The 22592-nt window shown below is 41.8% G+C and overlaps 1 protein-coding gene across 3 annotated transcripts in view; it reads left to right on the top strand.

The window, feature by feature from the left end:
- The first annotated feature begins 4363 nt into the window (after window positions 1–4363).
- CCDC80 (coiled-coil domain containing 80) overlaps window positions 4364–22592 on the top strand; it is a 37278-nt gene continuing 19049 nt past the window's right edge. Inside the window, exons 1-3 of one of the 3 annotated variants that reach the window (XM_054480010.2) lie at window positions 4364–6454; window positions 7462–9350; window positions 17079–17235. In XM_054480010.2, the coding sequence (XP_054335985.1) occupies window positions 7473–9350; window positions 17079–17235 (2035 nt within the window). In that variant the 5' untranslated portion in view covers window positions 4364–6454; window positions 7462–7472. Of the gene's footprint in view, window positions 7052–7439; window positions 9351–17078; window positions 17236–22592 lie in introns of those variants that run through there. The other 2 variants (XM_054480009.2, XM_054480008.1) reach the window with 2 other exon arrangements.

Raw genomic sequence — 22592 nt, 5'->3', positions numbered from 1 at the left:
CCGGTTGGTTAACTGTTGTCATTCTTGCAGCCACACTCTATTCTCCAGGCAGCATTCCTAGCATTCCTGTTAAGTCACATATCAAGCTTTGCCACATCCTTGCTTAAAATCCGCCAACATTGCTCTTCTGGAACAAGCTTGTGAAATAGCCTGGGTGTCAGTGCCTGTGCACTCACCAGTCCCTCTACTCTGAATGTTATTCCCCTCCCCCAATACTTGAGTGACTTGCTTTCCATTCTCACTTAAAATCCTTTTCTTTGGATAAGGGTATCTAAAATGGCCTCTTCCCCTTCATCAACTTTTACTCCCTTCCTTTAAAAAAAAAAAGCAACAAACAAACAAACAAACAAAAACTCTTTCAAGTACATATGTAGGCGTAGGTATATTTGTTTCTATTTTAATTGTCTGTTTCCCACCATTGTAATGTAAGCTCCCTGGGGTCAGGGAATGTTCATTGACATATCCCTAGTGAGTAGAATAGTGCCTTGCATTGAGTAAATATTTGTTGAATGAATGAGCTACCATCCTGTTGGTTCACACTTTCTGATGTAAGGTGATATTCTGAGTGATGTGGTCAAGACCTACCGTGCAAGGCCAGTACAGTGAACTGACCACTAAAGGATAGGGCAGTCCTAGCAGGACAGGTGCAGGGCCGAAATTGGGACTGGGAAAATGAGCTACAACACTTGTCTGCCAGACAAGAGTATCTGGGACTCTTGGGGACTCCAGAGCCAAAAGGACATACCAAGCAAGATCTTATAGGTGACACACAGTTGCTGCCATGGCAAGTCTCTTTCTGTGGAAAGCCTGCTCAAGGAATTGAAGAGGCAAATTCTCCAACAGAAATGAACTCTGTGAATACTGGCTGCAGCCATAGTCAGCACTGAACTTTTACATGCAGAGAAAGTTGGCAGCACTGCTGTGGAGAGTATAATATTTACCTTCTCCAATGGGCTGTGAACTTCTAGCGGGGAGAGGCTGCTTGGTTCTGTGTCATTGCCTGTGCAAAGTCTGCACTTTTGCCAAACATTTGAGAGAATGGTTGAAAAAAAGGAGAAAAAAATTGTATCATCTTTATCTTCTTGGCCATACCTAAGGGCACGGAGAGAGGTACAATCGGAATGTTCTCCTTCAAATCCAATTGATGTAAATCTTTTGTATGCATTAAATAACCAATGATAAAGACTTTAAATCCACCCCTTCCAGACCCAAGCACTAATCCCCCAAGCAGCAAATTCATATGCCCACAAGTTCACATCTTTTACGTAAAATAACAACCAATAAATATTTGAACTTTAAATCATTCACTTTGGAGATTTAAAATTGAATCTTTGGGCCATTCACACAGCTCTTTAATTTCTGCTAAGGCAAGATCTTTAATTTGTTCTAGCTAGGAGATGGACATTTTCTTAATTAAGCAACCTTCTACAGGGACAAAAAGGTACCTACAAGGTTTCCCCAGCAAACTCTAAGTAATTAAAAATAAATGCATAAAGAAAGAACACTAACAACTGTTCTCAAGAGCTTTGACCATTATCCCATTAGGTAACTTTTATTTTTATTTTTAAGTACACAGTTTCCTTCAATTTTGGATTAAATGTGTGACTTTGTTGACACTTCATGGACAATACTGAGTGTTTCTTTTGGGGGTTACGCTTTCTCAGAACCTCCCTGTGAGAAAGGAATAATACAGGGTGGTTGGAGGAGATTAGAAAATTCCAAGCAGCAGTTTCACATGACTAGCAAAACGAAGCTTGAAATAGCTTTGGAAGCTATGGGCTAATAAGATCCTGAAAAAACAGGGATCAAGAGGGCCAGGCGCGGTGGCTCATGCCTATAATCCCAGCATTTTGGGAGGCTGGGGCGGGTAGATCACGAGGTCAGTAGATCGAGACCATCCTGGCTAACATGGTGAAACTCCATCTCTACTAAAAATACAAAAAAAAGTTAGCTGAGTGTGGTGGCGGGCGCCTGTAGTCCCAGCTACTCAGGAGGCTGAGGCAGGAAAATGGCATGAACCCGGGAGTGGAGGTTGCAGTGAGCCGAGATCACACCACTGCACTCCAGCCTAGGGGACAGAGCGAGACTTTGTCTCAAAAAAGAAGAATAAAGAAAAAGCACCCAGGCTTATGCTTACAACTTGTCTGCTGGGTATCCTGAACGATACACTGTGGGGGCCACATCCGTGTCTAGCAATGACCCTTACTGGAACTATCAACAGGGCCAGGTTGATCTAAGAAAAATCATATGGTGACTTGTTTGGTGAAGGGAATGAAACAATATACCACTAAGCCTGCGAACTATAATAAAATAAGAGAAATAAGAAAAGGATGAAAACTCGGCTTTGTTTCAGGGGCGCCTTTGTGGAGGACCTAAGGACATATACTAACATTGATCTCAGTACTGATGCTGGCCAAACTTTTCTAGAGACACACTTTATTAGCCAGTCAGCACCTGACATAAGAAGAACATTACAGAAATTGGCTTTGGGACTCTACACACCTATTAATGAAATGTTTGATGTGGCTTTTGGGGTATTCAGTAATAGGGACAGAGCTAAAATGGCTGAAATGACCCAGAATGGCAAACAATGGGATAGACAGCCAGCCCAAATGATTAGCAGTCACTGTAAACAGTGCCCTGCAACCTCAGGGTCACCCAGGAAGACTCTTCACCGCAGACCAAACAGGCTCAACAGCAAACCTGCAGGCAAAGGTTGCTGCTCCAAGTGTGAGAAGTCAGGACACTGGAGAAAGGACTGTCCCAGCCAAGCGAGTCCACCAAGACCCTGTCCTCACTGCAAGCAGGAGGGCCATTGGAAAAGGAATTGCTCTCAGCTCTGAAGGGAGAAGAGGACACCCGCTGCAGTAATGGCCATAACTAAGACTGAAGGGGCTTGAAGTCCCCGGCAGCTCCCATAAAAGGCATGGTCAACACAATTGAGGAGACTCTTGACGTGGCAGGTTAGAATATTCTTGAATTCATTCTTTTGACAGTGTCAAGAGCCTGGACACTGGCTGGGGTCAAGGTCCCACTGGCACCTGGGAACCCCCCAGCTCACTGGTATCACCTGGGCTGCAGCAGCACCCCGCATTAACAGTCATCCTTGGCTTTCTGTCTGACCTGGCAACTTATTTCTTTAGTCTGTCCTACATTGAAAATACTGAGAAAGAGAAGAATTCTTTTTTCATTCTGAAGGTCACAAATGCAGTCTAAGACTGAACATTTGATTGAGTTCTGCAAACGGAAAGGAAAAACACATAGCAGCCTCCTCAGTGTGAGTATTGTCTGTGCCTCTGCCACAAAGGTGTGTTAAAATGGCTCAGCTAATTTTCTTGCTGGGGATACTGCTGATCACAGAGCAGGAGAGGTGGTTTCCCTCCAAAACCACACTGAACAGCATGTTGTTTTTCCTTCCTTTTCTTTTTATTCTTGTTTCTTCTTAAGCAAATGCTTTTTTTTTTTGAGCAATAGAATTCAGTTCAGTAACATCTCTGAGTGTTACTTTGTGCAAGAGAACCAACGGCATGTGACAGAAACCCTGGTTTCTCTAGCGTGCCTGGCACAGCTTGTTACCCTAAGCCTTGGTCCCAGGTTGCTGAAGTCTTGGATTAGTGTGGGTCTGACCAGTTAGCACACTCCTTTTTGGATGCCTTCTTACATTCACTCCAGCTTTCATCAAATAACTATCCCCACCCTAGTTTCTCTAAAGCAGTTCTGGTTTGTACATTGTTTCCTTTCCTCCCCACAAATTACTACAAAACCAATGTCAGGTAGTTTCCTATCAGTTAATTCCCAAATTAGCATTTCTAAAGTCTACTTTAACATTTTCTTCCTTTTACTTTTTTCTGACTCAACATCAATGTCTTCCTTTCAGATATCACCAACCCCCACCGCCTTCCCCCAACCCCTGGCACTAATTGGTTAATTGTTTCTTTCTTCAGTTGCAGAAAAATAGAAAGATCTAAATGGGGGAATTAGAAAATATGGAGCTCTTAAATAACGGACTTGGATTTGAGAATTATTACAAGCCATTAATCATTATAGGTCTCCCCGGAAATGAATGAATGAGAATTTATCATTGCTCTTATTAGGTCCGTGCCTCCAAAACTTCTTCAGGAGGATTTTCTGAAGCTCCAGGCAAGTGTTCAGGCATTGAGATGAAAACAAGCATGAGAAGCCCCACTTTGCCAGTGTGTGGTGTGTATCTGTGTGTGAGAAGAGACTGGGGGAAGGCGTTGGTTGTGGAGGTGGTGGAGTGTTAGGTCCTCTCTGGTGTGTGTGTTTAGTGCGCCATCTGGTGACTGAAGCTCACAGAGGGAAGAAAGCCTGAGGTCCTAGGAAGACAGGCACAACTCAGGGTTGGGGTGGCTCCTCAGGGTCAATTCTAGCTTGCTAAAGTGGCTGTATTTCAGCTTTACCAGTGCACAGGTGACAAATGTTGTGCACATCATGGAGAGGTTTGCGTAAGTCATGACTTATTCAAGAAAAATAATAAAGGGCTTTAAGGACCTATTAAGAAAAGCAAAAAGTACAGTTACACAATTATCCCAGACAGTAGGACTCTAAAAGTGTAAGTACTCTGGTTGAACAAATAAATGAAACTCTTCTATGAACATGGGAAATGCAAAAAGGAATTGAAGGAAGGGGAAAAACTGAAGGTATGAGTAGAAAATTAAAGAGAGAGGCAGGATGGCATCATCACGCTTTGTAGGCTGTTCTAAACCTGGGTTCAAATTTCAGAGCTACTGCTTACCTTTTGTGGGACAATAGGCAATTTATTTCAACTCATCAAGCCTCAGTTTGCTCATCTATAAAATGAGGATCATTCTATTTACTTCCTAAGGATACTGTGAGGGTTAAATAAAAGAATTCATAAAAATACTAAGCCCAAAGGTTCACATGAAAATGCTCAATAAATGGTAGTTGTTATAAGCAGAGAGAACAGAAAAGGAAATGAAAAGACAGAAGGGAGAAAGCTCAGTAAGGATAGTGTAGGGCGCATTAGAAAGTTATGAGAAAGGAAGTAACATCTAGGTCCCTCCAACTTAGCACAAGGCTAGGTTGATCAACCCAACAGGTGAATACCACGAAGGCTGCAATCTATGACTCCAGTGGACAGAGGGTCTCTGCCTGAAGCCCACTTTTGTTTTTATCCTTACAGGTGTCTGAGAGAATGCCACAGCAGGGCTGGCCATCCTTCTTGGTACCCCTGGGACTTCAAGGTGTGGCCAGGCAACTCTATAGTTAACCTCTATACAGGACTTTCTCAGTTCCATGCTCGTAGCTTATGTGAAAAAGTCAAATGTGACCAGGGCAAGATGGGGCTGATCAAGGCATAACAACTAGGGATGAAGTTTGATCCAGTGAGGGACGCTATTAGCATGACTGAGCTGGCAAGGAGGTTTCTGAGAACCCTGGCTTGCCACTGTTGGTGGCAGTTAATAGTGATGTGGAGAGTCAGCTCGCCCAGCATGGCCGGAAGAAATATCCATGTAACCTGACGCCCCTTCCTTCTCCACTGAATCCTTATGGCAGACTCAGGAGGTAGAAGCCCAAAGCTGCCTCACTCTCTCTTTTGGAACCTGATAAGTCTACTTCTATGGATTGCCTAAAGCCCTTCAGACATCTAAAGTCTCTGCAGAGGAAAATATTGCACTACACACACACACACACAAATACACACACTCGGGACCTCCAAGGGAGCCCTTAGTCTACCATCTGCAGCCAGAGCTTTGAAGCTAGAGATCATAATGCCTGTTCCCTGATGTAATAGTCAACTGCAATCTCGACTTGCAGCCATTGCCTGCATTTCTAACCTTTTACCAGCTTCCTTCCATGCCGAGGAGAAACTAGGACCAAGAACACAGTAATATGATCCCCAATTAGCATAAAATAAAAACAACCTAGTCATGTTTTCCATGGGCTTTTCCAACCTCAAACTAAAAGCACAAAGCAGGGAGAAAGATATAAAAATATACACATGGGACTATAAATACATATATACTGTCTGTGTCTGCACAGCCAAGCACCCTGACCCAAATGAGTATCTGTCTCTAAGAAAAGCATGTAGCCTGATGCAGAAATCTGAGAATTTTCTCCTTCCAAAGTACAGTGTAAGAACAGACTGGAAGAGAAGTTACCCCGATGACTTGGTTTGGAAGGGGTTAAGGCACCAGTCACCCTATTCTAAAGTGATTTATGATGATGTGTGGAGTTTAAAAACTTTCCCCCACCCCAAAGAACAGCTCTCTCACTCCTCACTGAGTCCACTCTGAACGTGCTAAAATGGGAAGGAGGCGGTGTTTTGCTGATCTGCTAAATTCTTAGTGAAGTTTCCTTGATTTCCAGTGGCTGCTGTTGTTTGAGTTTGGTTTGGAGCAAAACTGAGGTAGTCCTAACATTTCTGGGACTGAATCCAGGCAAGAGAAAGAAGAAAAAGAGGAGGAAAAAGGTAGGGAGAAATAAAGGGAGGAGAGAAGCATAGGGAAAGAAAAAAAAAGTCCCTTTTCGACATCACATTCCTGTGTTTTCCCTCAGCCTGGAAAACATATTAATCCCAGTGCTTTTACGCCCGGAAACAAAGAGACTAAGCCAGACTGTGGGGGAAAGGGAGATAAGAAGGATCCTGGAACTTTAAAGAGGGAAAGAGTGAGATTCAGAAATCGCCAGGACTGGAATTTAAGGGACGTCCTGTGTCGGCACAAGGGACTGGCACACACAGACACAAGAGACCGAGGAGAAACTGCAGACAAATGGAGATACAAAGACTTAGAAGGACAGCTCCTTTCACCTCATCCTACTTGTCCAGAAGGTAGAAAGACACAGCCAGAAAGAAAAGGCATCGGCTCAGCTCTCAGATCAGGACAGGCTGTGGATCTGTGGCGGTACTCTGAAGGCTGGAGCTGCAGCACACCCCTTTTGTATTGCTCACCCTCGGTAAAGAGAGAGAGGGCTAGGAGGAAAAGTAGTTCATCTAGGAAACTGTCCTGGGAACCAAACTTCTGATTTCTTTTGCAACCCTCTGCATTCCATCTCTATGAGCTACCATGTAAGTGTGTAATCCTTTCTGTCTTTGATCTGTTTATTTGTTTCTTTGTTGCTTATTTTGAAGGAATGAGATGTGAATGTTGTCATAATTAATATGCTAGTTTGCATTTTCTTTGGAGCATCCAGAGCATGAGTTGAAACAGTGCAAGCATGCTGACTGGGAAACTGAATTGGATTTCCTGCTTAATGTAACTGTCTCTGTTAAACACTAACAAATTATAGGGGCTTGAAGGTAACAGGATCGCATCCCATTTTCCATCTCCTGACCTCCCTCCTTCTCTCTAACCACCCTTTTCCCCTCCCCTTGGCTGAGATACAGAAAAAGAAAATGACCAGCTCTGTTTCCAGTTAAATGATTTTCTTTCTTTTTTCCCCCTCCCCTTTGTTTTATGACCTCCGTACATCGCAAAGTGGATTACACAATGACATGGAGAATGGGACCCCGTTTCACTATGCTGTTGGCCATGTGGCTAGTGTGTGGATCAGAACCCCACCCCCATGCCACTATTAGAGGCAGCCATGGAGGGCGGAAAGTGCCTTTGGTTTCTCCGGACAGCGGTAGGCCAGCTCGGTTTCTGAGGCACACTGGGAGGTCTCGCGGAATTGAGAGATCCACTCTGGAGGAATCAAACCTTCAGCCTCTCCAGAGAAGGAGGAATGTGCCCGTGTTGAGACTAGCTCGCCCAACAGAGCCGCCAGCCCGCTCGGACATCAATAGGGCCGCCATGAGACCTGAGCAAAGACCAGCAGCCAGGGGCTCTCCGCGTGAGATGATCAGAGATGAGGGGTCCTCAGCTCGGTCAAGAATGTTGCGTTTCCCTTCGGGGTCCAGCTCTCCCAACATCCTTGCCAGCTTTGCAGGGAAGAACAGAGTATGGGTCATCTCAGCCCCTCATGCCTCGGAAGGCTACTATCGCCTCATGATGAGCCTGCTGAAGGACGATGTGTACTGTGAGCTGGCGGAGAGGCACATCCAACAGATTGTGCTCTTCCACCAGGCAGGTGAGGAAGGAGGCAAGGTGAGGAGGATCACCAGCGAGGGCCAGATCCTGGAGCAGCCCCTGGACCCTAGCCTCATCCCTAAGCTGATGAGCTTCCTGAAGCTGGAGAAGGGCAAGTTTGGCATGGTGCTGCTGAAGAAGACGCTGCAGGTGGAGGAGCGCTACCCATATCCCGTTAGGCTGGAAGCCATGTACGAGGTCATCGATCAAGGCCCCATCCGTAGGATCGAGAAGATCAGGCAGAAGGGCTTTGTCCAGAAATGTAAGGCCTCTGGTGTAGAGGGCCAGGTGGTGGCGGAGGGGAATGACGGTGGAGGGGGAGCAGGAAGGCCAAGCCTGGGCAGCGAGAGGAAGAAAGAGGACCCAAGGAGAGCACAAGTCCCACCAACCAGAGAGAGTCGGGTGAAGGTCCTGAGAAAACTGGACGCCACTACTCCAGCTTTGCCCCAACCTCCCTCAACCCCCAGAGCCACCACCCTTCCTCCTGCTCCAGCCACAACAGTGACTCGGTCCACGTCCCGGGTGGTAACAGTTGCTGCAAGACCTATGACCACCACTGCCTTTCCCACCACGCAGAAGCCCTGGACCCCCTCACCCTCCCACAGGCCCCCTACAACCACTGAGGTGACCACTGCCAGGGGACCCTCAGTTTCAGAGAATCTTTACCCTCCATCCCGGAAGGATCAGCACAGGGAGAGGCCACAGACAACCAGGAGGCCCAGCAAGGCCACCAGCTTGGAGAGCTTCACAAATGCCCCTCCCACCACCATCTCAGAGCCCAGCACAAGGGCTGCTGGCCCAGGCCGTTTCCGGGACAACCGCATGGACAGGCGGGAACATGGCCACCGAGACCCAAATGTGGTGCCAGGTCCTCCCAAGCCAGCAAAGGAGAAACCTCCCAAAAAGAAGGCCCAAGACAAAATTCTTAGTAATGAGTATGAGGAGAAGTATGACCTCAGCCGGCCTACTGCCTCTCAGCTGGAGGAGGAGCTGCAGGTGGGGAACGTTCCCCTTAAAAAAGCAAAGGAGTCTAAAAAGCATGAAAAGCTTGAGAAACCCGAGAAGGAGAAGAAAAAAAAGATGAAGAATGAGAACGCAGACAAGTTACTTAAGAGTGAAAAGCAAATGAAGAAGTCTGAGAAAAAGAGCAAGCAAGAGAAAGAGAAGAGCAAAAAGAAAAAAGGAGGTAAAACAGAACAGGATGGCTATCAGAAACCCACCAACAAACACTTCACACAGAGTCCCAAGAAGTCAGTGGCCGACCTGCTGGGGTCCTTTGAAGGCAAACGAAGACTCCTTGTAAGTAGCCTTCTCCTAGGCATTGTTCTATGGGCTGAGGCAGGGCATGTTAACATCTGTCTTGTTAGTTTTGTAAAAATCATATTGCTATATGCCAGACTGTGGCTGAACCTGTACTGTGTCAAGAAGCTCAGAAGTCTGGCAAAAGAGGGCAGCAGGCCAGTAGCTCCTTCTGGTTTAGTGCCCTACGAAGTTCTGCTCACACAAATCATGGCCCTGTGGTACAAAGTCAATGGCTGGGGGACCCTACACATGAGCCCAGGAGAGCACCTGTAGTCAGCTTCTTCTAGACCTGTAGGGACCCTTCCCCCATTTCTACCACTCTCTTCCAAGGGATATTTCTGGACAAAGCTCCCTTTTACCAAGTCCAAAGGATGAAAAGAATGATGAAATTCCTAAAAGGGAGTGCATTGACTTCAGTCACATCTTAGTAAAAGGGTTTCTGTCTGTCTGACTTAGGAACTAGAATCATGTCTATGGGACAATAGCAGAGGTCCCCTCTTTCCCTAATTAGGTCTATATCAACATTGGAGTGCTCAAAGAGGAAAGTAAGACAGCCTGGGTGGGGAGTGGGTATGACTGAGAGAGTAGAGAAGAGTTTTTGTTGGTATGACCCTCATGGATCCTTTTAAAATGAGCTAGCAGGAATCTTCTCCCCTTAAACCCTACCTCTCCCATTTCTGTCCAACTACTAGGAAGAGCCAAAGGGTGGAATGTGGGGAACTGGGTTAATTGCTTCAATTTCTGGTACTCTAGAGATACACCTGAATTTAAAATCTAGATGTCAGTTTCTCTGGGGGCTCTGTAAAATGTGTATGTGCATGTGCCTGTGCATCAGTGTGTGAAAAAGGAGACAAGCCGTCCCTACTTGCCTTCGGTCTGCAGTTCTTTGTACCACTCGTGTTGAGTAAGTCACAGATTCATCTCAGCAACTCTCTGTTTTGGCCATCACTTGCCACCAACTGAGGGCTTCGGGCAGGAATGAGCCAAATATAAGGACAGTTTTTATCAGTGATGTGCAAATGGCTCCTTCTCCTCTTCTTGTCTTCTCTTTCCCTCTTTTACTGCCCCTCCAAAATTTCTACCCCTGGATCTTAAGACTAGCTTTTTACTCCAGGCTGTCAAGGAGGAAAAGGATATTGTTACCATTAATTCTGAGTAAAAGATCAATAAACTGATGTTGGGTAATGTGAGTCAGGAATGATTTTCTCAGATGCCTGGGTGAGAGAATCAACTCATGCCATTGAGGGCAGCATCCATCCTCCTGAAGGCACAAGGTGACTACATACCCTGCATTTCCGCCACCAAAAGAGACAGACACTCTTTTCTCAAGGCATTTTTTGGAGGATCTTTTAGGTTTTCCCAGCTAAACTAAATTTTGGTTAATGATCTGGGCAGAGGAACTGTGGTGCCCATTTATCGTATGTTGTTTCAGAAAGTTTAAGTGTGCATTGGAAATATTACTCAGAGCAAAGTTATTTGTGATGTTTATCATGAGTGGGACATATCCCAAATTCTCTTAGCTGTTTACATTGATAGTAGGTCTGTGTATTAGAGCAAAACCTAGCTCTGGTTAATTCTAAGGATTTGTGTGTATGCCTCTGTGTGTTTTGTTATATATTTTCTGTATATTGGTGCAATATCTAACCAGAGCCTTAATGTGTCTATATAAACTTGGGTTATCAGGTTGCTTGGATATTTAAGTGGGAATGTTCCCATTAGAACAAAAAAGAAATCAGATTTCAGAGTAAAACTCTACCTGATACTTGAATGTCTGTTAGGGAGCCTGTGGGGGCAAACTGCTCTCTCTGGGGCATGGGAAAGAATTAGTGGTTTGCTCCAATGCTCTCCTCTTGAGTACCTACAACTTTGTCCAGCCCACTAAAGTACATCACCCAACTCTGTTCATTTAGCCAACAGGGCAGGCAAAATATTCCTCATGGTCAGGTTAAAAAAAAAAAAAATCATGGTAAAATGTCAGGATTGTAATTGTGCACCCATCTGGCAAATATTTCCCATTGCCGCTAGCTTGTGAGTCAAAAAAGGGGGTTTTCACAGTGTATCCCTGATATTAGTCATACTTTTCATTTCTCCCTCCTTCTCCCCACTCTCTTAGTCAGAGATCTGAAAGCCCAGCTGGGCCAATCCTGCTTTTAACAGTATCCCTGCTTATAAATTTCTAGCAAATGAAACTCAAATGACAGCTTCTGCTGATGTCATGTGAGGCAAAACAGAAACCAGCTGGAATTGCTCCTGGCAGTGTTGGTTCTTTGGGCTAGTGAGAGAACCAAGTTTGTTATTAGAAAGAAAATACTAACAGAAGGCTTTTCAGACTTTTGATCCTATGTGCGCCCAGCTGATGATCATATCAGAAATGTATCTTCTGCAGAGCTAATGATGTCTAAAGTAAGAATGGATTAGAAAAGACCAAATGAAATAGACATGATACCAAAGCAAAAGATGGAGAGAAAAGAATTTTTCACCAGAGAGTAGACCAATGGGTGAAAAACATTGTCGGGGCCATTTAGCCCTTTCCACTCACTTTTCCCATCAAACTTGGCTAATGTTACTCAGGAAGCTCAGTGATTCAATTACTATTCATTAAGGCTTAGCGCTCTCAAGCTGTTTAAGTATGGCTGAGAACAACTACCTCCAACTGGCCTTAACTGAAGCCAGTATACTCAAACTGAAAGCAGGTTTACATTCCAAGAAATTGTGCAGGACTTTTAGCTCATCTTCTCAGCTTTTCAGTAACCTGGTACTTAACTGCCATTTATTGTAAACCCTTAGTGCTTTGTCTTTATTTATACCATTCTTTAGATGTGGACATATCACATAACTGCTACTTAACAATTACAGAAACACTGACAGCAATGCTGTAGGTCACAGGTGGATGGCTTCCTATAGGCCTTCACAGGAGCTGCAGGTGGAGCCAGGTGTCCTATCTTTAGATTAGTGTTCAGTCTTTCAAACTTCCTGCCTCTAAACCTGTTGATGAAGAAGGGCACATCCTGCAAAGTACTTTGCTGAGACTCTGTGGTTTAATTCTCAAAACAATCCCTCAAGGAATGATTTATTTACCCCTTTCTACACATGAGAAAACAGAACCTGAAGTTACCCAAGATATATAGCTAATATGTGGTAAAGTCAGAATTAGAATTCAGATCTGTTTGAGTTGAAAGCTCAAATTCAGGCCAATCTCCCTTTCTGAATTCTTTTGGGTATGAACTTCCTGTGGGATATGCCATAAAGTGAAGGGGAAACTGAGGAATGATCTTGCCAGTTAATAAATATGAATTTAAAAAATTAATACATATGAATACAAATAAATTTAAAAATTCATTTTCAACCTTGAGTCACCCAGATAAGTGGTAAAGGATTGCTAAGCACAAATGTGGAGTTTCTGCCTTTAATACACAGCTAGTCCTCTGCACTCAATTCTCGGGCTTTCCAGTCAGTCAAAAACAATAGATTGGATACCAGTTAACCTAATCCTTCAAACTGCTTGGTGTCAGTTTGAGGTTGATGATAGTGAGAGTATAGGTAAGCTTATCACCAAAACATTGTACTATGGGGAGTATAGCTGACAAGCCATCATTCTGCACTCTGAGATCTATTCACTTGTCAATTAACAAGGGACCTCAAATGCTGAATTGAATGAATTCAAGTGCAAGTTTAAGAATTCTTTGGTGACTGAATCTCCTGTAATTCAAGTGGGTTAATATTTCCAACTTAACTTCAGACATCTTTGTATTGGGACAACCATCTACTTATTTGGTTTAATTTTAGGAAAGAATTTAAGGTTTCCTGCTGTACTAAGTCAGACTATTAGCTTGAAAGTTATTTTTCAGAATCCTGTAAAAAAAAAAAAAATCTAACGTTTTGAGCCTAACACAGTGTTTTGAATAATCTGAGACTTAAAATATCTTCCCTCTAGCTTTTTTCCTTTGCTGTTTGCTCTCTTTACTTATGCAAACAGGCTTCCTTATCCTCTGAGGCTCATTGAGCCAACACACCAGTTGGAACAGAAGCCATGAAAAAGAAATACAACACAGGTTTAAATTCATGATACATGCCCTGATTTATTGCTATCAAACTGGAAAGAGGCCAAGTGACAGAAAATAGTGTTTACTGAGGAGCTCTAAGCAGCTCTTTTTAGGAAGAGGGGACTGGAAATGGTTCTCATTTTAAACACTGTCTAAAATACTGCCCAACTAGAAAGTGAAAGGGATGGAGATGTCAAAACATAGGGAAAGAGTCCCTGAAATGGGTTCAGATGGTCAGTCTTCTCTATTTTCTCTGTTGCAAACTTGAGGAGCAGATTAAATGTAAGGGAGAGTATTTTTACCAACTGGTAAAGTTGTAGCCTGCACCTAGACATTCACAACAACCAGGGGACCCCTTTGTTCCTGAGTCCCTCTCCTCTTCTCTGACTGGGGTGATCTACATAACCTGAGGAGTGTTGACCAGCATTTATGCCCCCACCATCTGCAGGACAGTAATAGAGTCTGAGGAACTTACATTCTGCCTGGGAAGATGTGACAGTTATGTAGTAGATGAAGGAAATGCTTAAATTCCAAGTGGGCGAGGCAGACAATAAGAACAGTAATTAAAAGGAGGAAGTGATCCCTGCATGCTAGAAAAGACTTTAAGGAGGATAATGCATTGAAAGAAAGAATCAGATTTAGAGAAGGGAGGGGGCAGGTTTCTGGGGTAGGAGGAGTGACTTGGGCAAAGACAGAGGAAGGACTGTGGGTGAATTATTCAGAGGCGACATACCTGTATGTGCTTGGGGGACACTTATTTGTTTATTAAGAATAAATCAATCTGTAATAAGTTCATGTTATGTTCTTATAAAGATATACAGATATATTTACTTTTGCTCAGATCTCACAATGTGATGGGTTGGCAGGAAAGTTGTTTCACTGTAACAATGACAATGCTGAGCTTCAGAAGATTAAGTGGATTTATTTAGGCTACAAGCTAGCTGGGAGCTGAACTAGGACCGAAATGACAGCCCCCTGACTTTGACTGCAATTATTCTTTGTCTGTGCCTCTCTGCCCAAGATTCCTTTCATTTCCTAATTTAGACTGGGTCTGGCTCTAGGGGGTAAAGAGGTCAGGTAAGGGAGGTATAGGAGGACATTAGCAAAAGAGAGCCCGGGGCCAAAACGTGGAGGGCCAGAAGTTAGGGAATGAGTCCTGCAAAACGAATGTCACCCCACTGGTGGTTAAAGGCATTCTTGGGCAAAGGGTCTGCAGTGAAAATAAACATCAGAGGCACTAATTTATTTAAATGAAATTCCCACTGGGTATCTGTGGCCTCATGCCACTATGTATAGAGCTATGTGAGAGAACCTACCACACAGGGGAGGATAAGGTTCTGTGTGATTACATACTGTCTGATATTCTTAATATACACAAGGGGGAGAAGACTAGAGGAGGGTTGAGGACTCTTAAAATCCTGTCATACCATGATCTGTCCACGGATTGTAAGGGTCTATGGCAAAGTATGGTATGAATGAAATGGAATCTATGTATGAATTTGAAGTTACAGAAACAGGTAATTTTCTGTCATCTAACATCTAAGCAGCTTTGCCCTAGAAACTCCTCTAAATATATTCTAAATATGGCTTATCCTTAATTTAGAACAGGGAGTCCAAAACCATGAACAGTAAGTCCCTTTCTCTTACCTTTGTTTTTACTGTTTTGTGTTTTTACTTAAACATTCATTTTATTTATTTCGGAATAGTGTGTTTTTGAGCACAAAACAGTCAGAAAAAAAGACCTAAAATATACCAACTTAAAATAAAACTTCGGTATCTGCGCTCCCATCAAGATCTGAAGAAATATTTTCAGATGCCATAAAGCTAATTAAAAACAAACCAAGCAACTAAAAATATCATCACCACATCTTTTTATAGCTGCCTTAAATCTTGTTTTAAGGCTAATGTGAATCAATGAATAAATTTGGAGAAATTTTGTTTTTCCCCTTGAAAAATTATGTTCCTAAAACAAACATTTCCTACCCAGAATGTCCATATGAGCAGGCATAGAAACACATGAAAAATAAACTAAAGCATGTCTATTTAAAATTAATTATGATCTGAAAAACAAAACAAAACAAAAACTTCATCCCAGAAAACCTTTGTTAACGTTCCATTCAAAGGCTATTGAACACATTTAATTTCCTTGAGGGAGAGTATTTTGTTATGCAGGGAGAATTCTTAGAAGGGAAGGCCTGCAGGTAGCAATACAGACATCTTTGATAGAGAAAAATAAGCAGCAGGATCAAGCTGAGACCAGATTTATTAATCATTTTTGATAAAATATTTGGAAGAGGTACACAGCCTGGTGATTTGCGCTCTGAAAAATGCCAAGCTAATAGTCGTAAATATTGGAAATAGTTTATAAGGTTACGTGGATAAATAGAAAATTGGTTGATACATTTGAATGTAGTCAAATGCAAGAAAATTGGCTGATAAATTTGTATTTAGTCAAATGCAAAAAGTTTTTTACAGAAAAATGACTTATAGAGGTTTGCTTCTGAGCTTAGTGATGGTGCAACAAAGAGCAAATAGACAGCGTTCATTGCAGACATCAGCCTGGTGATCTATTTGGGATCAAGGATCTCAACAAAGACCTGGTCATCATCACAATAAAATTTCACATCCTCCCACCTCCAAGGTAAGCAGCACTATGCCCACTAGCTTGTGGAATGTGGAACAGAGTTCTAGCTTCAGCTCAAGAAGACCTGGTAAAATTGGAGAAGGCTCAGGGAAGGGCAGCTAAATTAATCAAGAGAGTAGAGAAGCTTTTGTATTAGGTTAGATAAAAAATAGTGAGACGTTCTCAGAGAAAAGATTCAAGAGGACCTCTTAAAAATAGGGTTATCCTTACTGTATCCAAAATAAATTACATTTTCTCAGATTTCTGGTGACTAAAGTATTTCTTTTGATTGCTTTGTCTTTCCTCTTTTTTCTCCCCAGAAGGCAGGGGTCACAGAATGAGGATGAAAGACAGAGGGCTAGGTGAAAAATACCAGGTCTGAACTAAAGAGAATGTTAAACTTAGAGTAAAAAACATCCTGTTGGAAAACTGCAATATCAAAAGACAAACACCACCAACTCTGTGCAGGCTGAATGTGACAATGAATATATTCTGTGTGACAAAACGTAGGCCTAAAAGTCATCATAAAACCTTTCTGCAAGGTTTTCTAATAAAAGTTCTAAATCACAGAATGTTTCATAGTGCCCAGGGCCTGGCTATGAAACTCTCTTAACCCTGTGAAATGTGAGTAATAGTAGTAACCACTGAATGAATCAATATCTAATCAGCCAGTGAGAATAATGAAGATCAAAATTAGGGAAGGAAAATAACATTTATTGAACAATTATTGCATGCCAAGTATTCATGTAATGTTCACAGCAGCCTTGCAAAATAAGTATTCCTTTGCAGAGTTCACAAATAAGAAAACTGAGACACATGGAGACTAGCAATGGAGGTAAATAATGGAAGTGAGTAGAAAACTCTAAGCTGTCTTGGAGACAAAAAGAGGCCTTTTCAAATGGCCCTTTTTGGCCCTAATTATGCTAACTGTTCAGCAGAATATCTGTAGCTTAGATGCAGTCACTACCAGCCCTCTCTTCCAAATCATCTCTTTGGGTTTTGCCCCACTGTGAAACTATCACTATAAATTAGTATTTGTTTGTCTTCACCCACCTCCAGCTGATCACTGCTCCCAAGGCTGAGAACAATATGTATGTGCAACAACGTGATGAATATCTGGAAAGTTTCTGCAAGATGGCCACCAGGAAGATCTCTGTGATCACCATCTTCGGCCCTGCCAACAACAGCACCATGAAAATCGACCACTTTCAGCTAGGTTCTCTTAAACATTTTAATTATATTATTGTTTTTCTCATATCTAAGGTGGGACAAACTTTATGGGAGAGGTACATGGGGGATCCAAAAGAAAATGCAGATGTTCAGAGGGCTCTTTGGTTGTGATAACACAGGTCAGTTTGCCTGCTTATTTAAATAGCCATTCCAGGATGGTTCCGGTTCGTTTTCAGCATTGTAAAAAAGAAAAACACGCAAACACTCTATTGTCTGAAAGTCAGTAAGGTGGAAGAAAATGGGAAAAGTAATACAGTGTGGGAGAGAATCAGAGAGGCATTCAGACACTTTTTCTGGGTACTGAGTCTTCTTGCCTGTGAGCAGCCCCATCTGATCTTCCTGCAGACTCTCTGCTGCAGGTGACTCATCACAGATGGGACTTGCCAGACTCTCGGAAGTACTTGACTCTGGCAAGCCTGAGGAAGGAATTAACCAGAACTGAGAGAAGCTGTTAAGATAAATGAAAAGTCACTGAAAATATGGACTGAACTGCACCCAAGTCCTTTTGGAGAGTAGAAGAATTTGGCTGAATTTAGAGTTTTCGCAATTTTACATATGAATGGTGCATGTGAGACTCATGAGGCGTACAGCCCAGTGTTGGGCAGCTGAGATCTAACTCATTGCAGTTCTCCTGGGAACGTTGCAAGATTTACTGTGATTAGTTAAGCCTCATAGTCAGAAGCCCAAAATATGACCCACCCAGTTTATTTTATAATTATTGCATCTCTACGGCTTTATTTTTTAAAAAGCTTTTTTACTTATATGCATTTTCTACTGTTTTGTTGTTGTTTATGGTTTAACTACAAAAAAAAAACCCTTAGAGTAATCCTTCATATTCCATTGTTTGCATATTCTGCAGTTTCTGTAAAATGTATTTCATCTAAAAGCACCTGAAAGAATATAAAATATATCTAGTAATATATAACTAATTATTTGTTAGTCAACATTTAACTTCAATACACATAACATTATCGCACAGATTTTTCTGACATACCATCTTGGTGTAATTGAAGACATACCAGTTGTACTATGTCACGATAATGTCAACTTGATTTGAATATGGTCTAGCTTTCTAAATCATATTTTTTTATTGTGGTAAGTACACTTAATGTGAAATCTTCCCTCTTAATACATTTTTAAGTGCACAATACAGTATTGATAACTATAGGTACAATATTGTACAGCAGATCTCTAGAGCTGATTCAGGGTAAAGTATCAGTTATGCATTCTCTACTTTAAATAGCCCACCTTCCTCTGAGGTGGCTACAAAAGAAAAATAAATAGCATCTTTTCCAATGTCCCATCGTAAATTATTGTGGATTGATGATTTATTTTTGGACATTTATCCTGTATTGTGTGTATAATTTAGGGGGAGAACAAGCAAAAAAGGAATTTTCTTAACCAAAACAACAATAATGATCATACAAACAAAAGACACAAAGTGAATTCTGGAGACAGACAGATTTAAATCCAGAGTCACAATTTACTTGTTGTGTGACCTTGGGCAAGCTACTCCTAAGTCTTAGTTTAGAAGATAATCATATCTATTTCACAGGATTAAATAAGATAGTATACAGAAATGCCGGTCAGGTAATAGGCACTATTATGTGGTCATCCTCTGCATCACCATTTGATCTGGTAGTCATCTGGAGATCAATGAGCTGTCACACTTGTCATTAGAGCACCTATAATGGCAAAATACTTGTTACTGCTTTGTGCTGATTACAGAATGTTGACACACGAACCCTCACAACAGCTCATCCAGATCAGGCTGCATTATTATTCTTGGTGATAAAACTGAAGCCCAAGAGACTAATATTACAAAGCCACGTATTTATTGGCTAACTAGGATTCAACCATTTGTTTCCTGGATTTTTCAAATAATAACATGAGGGCAGTGAGCTTAATTACACTCCAGATGTCCAGAAAGGAAGTAAGTATTCAATCCAGCACAAAGACTGGTGCTGGATAGTGATGAAAGCCCTCACAAACCAGGTATTCCCAGTGTCAAATGTGTTACCTACCAACCCTTTCACAAAGTGTTCTCATTCCTTATTTCAGAGAAGTTTGGAAAAATCATTACATCTTCCACCTCAACTTCTATATAGTCCCATTATAAGCATCTGGTACTGCCTTGGCAACTTTTTAGCATAATCCTACTGTTTTCTAGACATCTGGATTGAATATGAACTGTAGAGGGGCTGCAGGTCTTTTTTTTTTTTTTTTCTGCCTTATTGGAAATCAGGTATTATGATTTGGGCATTTTCCTCACTGAATGGTAGCCTGGACCTGATTTTGGGGTGGGAGATCTTTTGTTTTATTTCGCATCTAATTCTTGGAAGGCCTCTCTTTCCCTGTGTCATGTCCCAGGTTACCCTTATGGGAAAGGCTGTAGCACTTTCAGCCAAGACTGGGAGTCAGCCATGGGAAAAAAAGAATTGCATGAGCCATGGGCTCAGTGAACCAAAAAACTCCAGCCTTGACTGACTTTTGCTGGAAATCTATTAGATGGCCTTACTTTTCCTTAAAAATAAATCACGCTCTGCCTACTATTCCAGACTTGTACTGGGCCTTGAAAGCAGGGGCACACATCCAACTACAGTGTGGGCTGTACTCACCAGCTGGTCCATCTTGCTAAAAGTATTTGGACATCACTGATGAACCTATGAATGCCAAGAAACTTACCTTAAGATTTTAGGCTTTCATGTAAATAAAGTTATTTATGCTTGAGCAAATTCCAGTGCCTATCTGGTTTTGTCAGCACAAAGTATATTGCATGTGGGGTAATCAAGAGAGGTGGCAAAGTTCATAGAGGTGGAATATGGCAACAAGGAGAGAGAAAATGTTGATTTCTTACTATCTAATGACTTCATAAGTCAATTTTTAAAATGAGAATGGTAGGCTGGGTGCAGTGGCTCATGCTTGTAATCCCAATACTTTGGGAGGCCGACGTGGGCTGATCACATGAGGCCAGAAGTTTGGGACCAGCCTGGCCAATATGGTGAAATCCCATCTCTACTAAAAATACAAAAATTAGCTGGGCATGGTGGCAGATGCCTGTAATTCCAGCTATTTGGGGGTTTGAGGCAGGAGAATTGCTTGAACCTGGGAGGCAGAGGTTGCAGTGAGCCAAGATTATGCCAGTACACTCTAACCTGGCTGACAAAGTGAGACTCTGTCTCAAAACAAATAGATAAATAAATCGATAAATAAACAAAATGAGAATGATGGTATACAAATCAGTCTAAAATACCCTTTCTGTCTGATCCTGTTGAAGAGAATTGTTCTTTCTGGAGAAGCCTCACAGTCATCAGGATCCACAACAATTCAAAAATGCTGCTTTGCCTCTGGGGCAGTCCTGAAAAATAGACCCTTTGTCCCCAACTTCTCCTTTCATCAGTGGTGACAGTGCCTGGCAGCTGCCTTCTCTAGACCCTGCAACACTGAGCTGGGAGGAGAGGCTGGATGAGTGCTCAGACTTCCACACAGTGGCTGTGTGTCCCCCTCTGCTTTGATAAGTCTTTACTTATCAATCATTCTGTGCCCTAGAGACTAGAGAGCCTGTCTCCTAACCTACTCAGTCTTCTTAGTCCACTGCCCTTGCTGCCTCCAACATCAAGCATATCAGTGTCAAGACCAATCCCTGACATTCCAAGGGGGAAAAGTGCCTGATATGTCAAATGTACAAAACAAGTGTTTGAAGAATGTAGTGGAGGGATTGGCTCTTCCAGTTGTAGTCATCAGATAAGGTATTGAAAATATCAGAGAATTTTGAAAAGTAGGTTGATTTAATGGAGGGACCTTGAAAAATGAGTAGTTTTTTTTTTTTTGATAGGGTAATGACTCTATCAAGGTATTTTTGTTTTTAATTTGTCAAAGAAATACTTCTTTTTAATTTTCAAAGTCAAAGCTATATAAAAAGGTGTACACAGACAAGTCTTGTATCCTTCCTGACCTCTTTACCCTGCTACTCCCTGCACCCACAGGTAATCATTTTTGTAATTCCTTATTTATTCATTTAGTGCTTTTTTAGACAAATACAAATAAATACCTATATATTTTTTCTTTTTATACAAAATATAGCATATTATATATACTGTTCCACACCTTGCTTTTTTCACTTAAAATATTTCTAGGAGATCTTTCTTTATGAGTATATAGCAATCTTCCCCATTTCTTATCAAAAAATTGTGAGATTCTCTCATAGTTTAAACATTTTGTCCATGGACACTTGGACTATTTTCAATAGTTCTTATACGTATATCACACATACATAGAGCTATATATGAACAAGGTTACGATTAAATTGTGAAATTGTTTGTGCATCTTTCCAATAGAGTCTAAGAAACAGGATTGTTAGACTAAATAGAAAATGTAGTCTGAGTGGATACTTCCTGATTTCTTTCCATACAAGGTGAATCATGTTGCAACTCCAATAGCAATGTTTAAATGTGTCTATTTCCCCAGACCTCTCCAATTAATGTGTGTGATCAAACTTTTGGATGCTTTTGACCAGTGTAATATGTGAAAAATGGTATCAGTATAGGGTAGTATTGATTTGCATTTCTCATTTTGTGAGTATGATTGAACACCTTTTCATGCTCGGGGAGCATTTATATTTCCTTTTTAGTGTTGTTTGCCCATTTTTCTACTGAGTTGTCATCTTTTTCCTCTCAATGCATAGGTACTGTATATATATTGGAAAAAAATTCAGACTCCCACCTCCTCTTTCTACTCCAAGATAATGACTCATTTGTTTAGGAATGAGGTCCAAGAATCTATAGTTTAAAATGTTGCTCAGCTGATTCTGATTTGCTATTAGGTTTGATCTAGAGCACAAGGCTGGGTAGAGGATAAGAGGTGAAGAGAGGGATAGAAATGTAGTTTGGCACCTGAAATTAGGTTTCTATTACCAAGACAAAGAATTCAAACTTTATATGTAAACCATGTGAAGTCACTAAATATTTCTGAATATATTTTTCAAATATATTTATAACTTTAAGATTTGATGGAGTCAATCTGTAGGACAGCAAATCACTTGGACAGGACATACTATTTATTAATAAGACAAGTTGCTCTTTCTAGAGAACAAGTGATCAGGAATGGCCAGGGTAGTCCCACCTATCAATTTAATCAGGTCACTCATCTCACAGTGGGGTAGTAGATAGGAAAATGACCCACTCATAGAGTAAAAGAGGAGTAAGCAGATCAATTGCAAAGTAATTTAAACTTACCTATTTCCAATCAAAAGGAAGTAAGTTCCAAGCTGGAGGCCAAGGTTATCCTAACTGAAATAACCTGCCATGGACTGCTCAGCACTCCTGGCAATGTTCTTGAGAATAA

The sequence above is a fragment of the Pongo pygmaeus genome, chromosome 2 (assembly GCF_028885625.2).
Source record: "Pongo pygmaeus isolate AG05252 chromosome 2, NHGRI_mPonPyg2-v2.0_pri, whole genome shotgun sequence".
Lineage (NCBI taxonomy): Eukaryota > Metazoa > Chordata > Mammalia > Primates > Hominidae > Pongo > Pongo pygmaeus.
The sequence above is the reverse complement of the archived record's forward strand: the minus strand, read 5'-3'. Positions and strand labels throughout refer to the sequence as shown.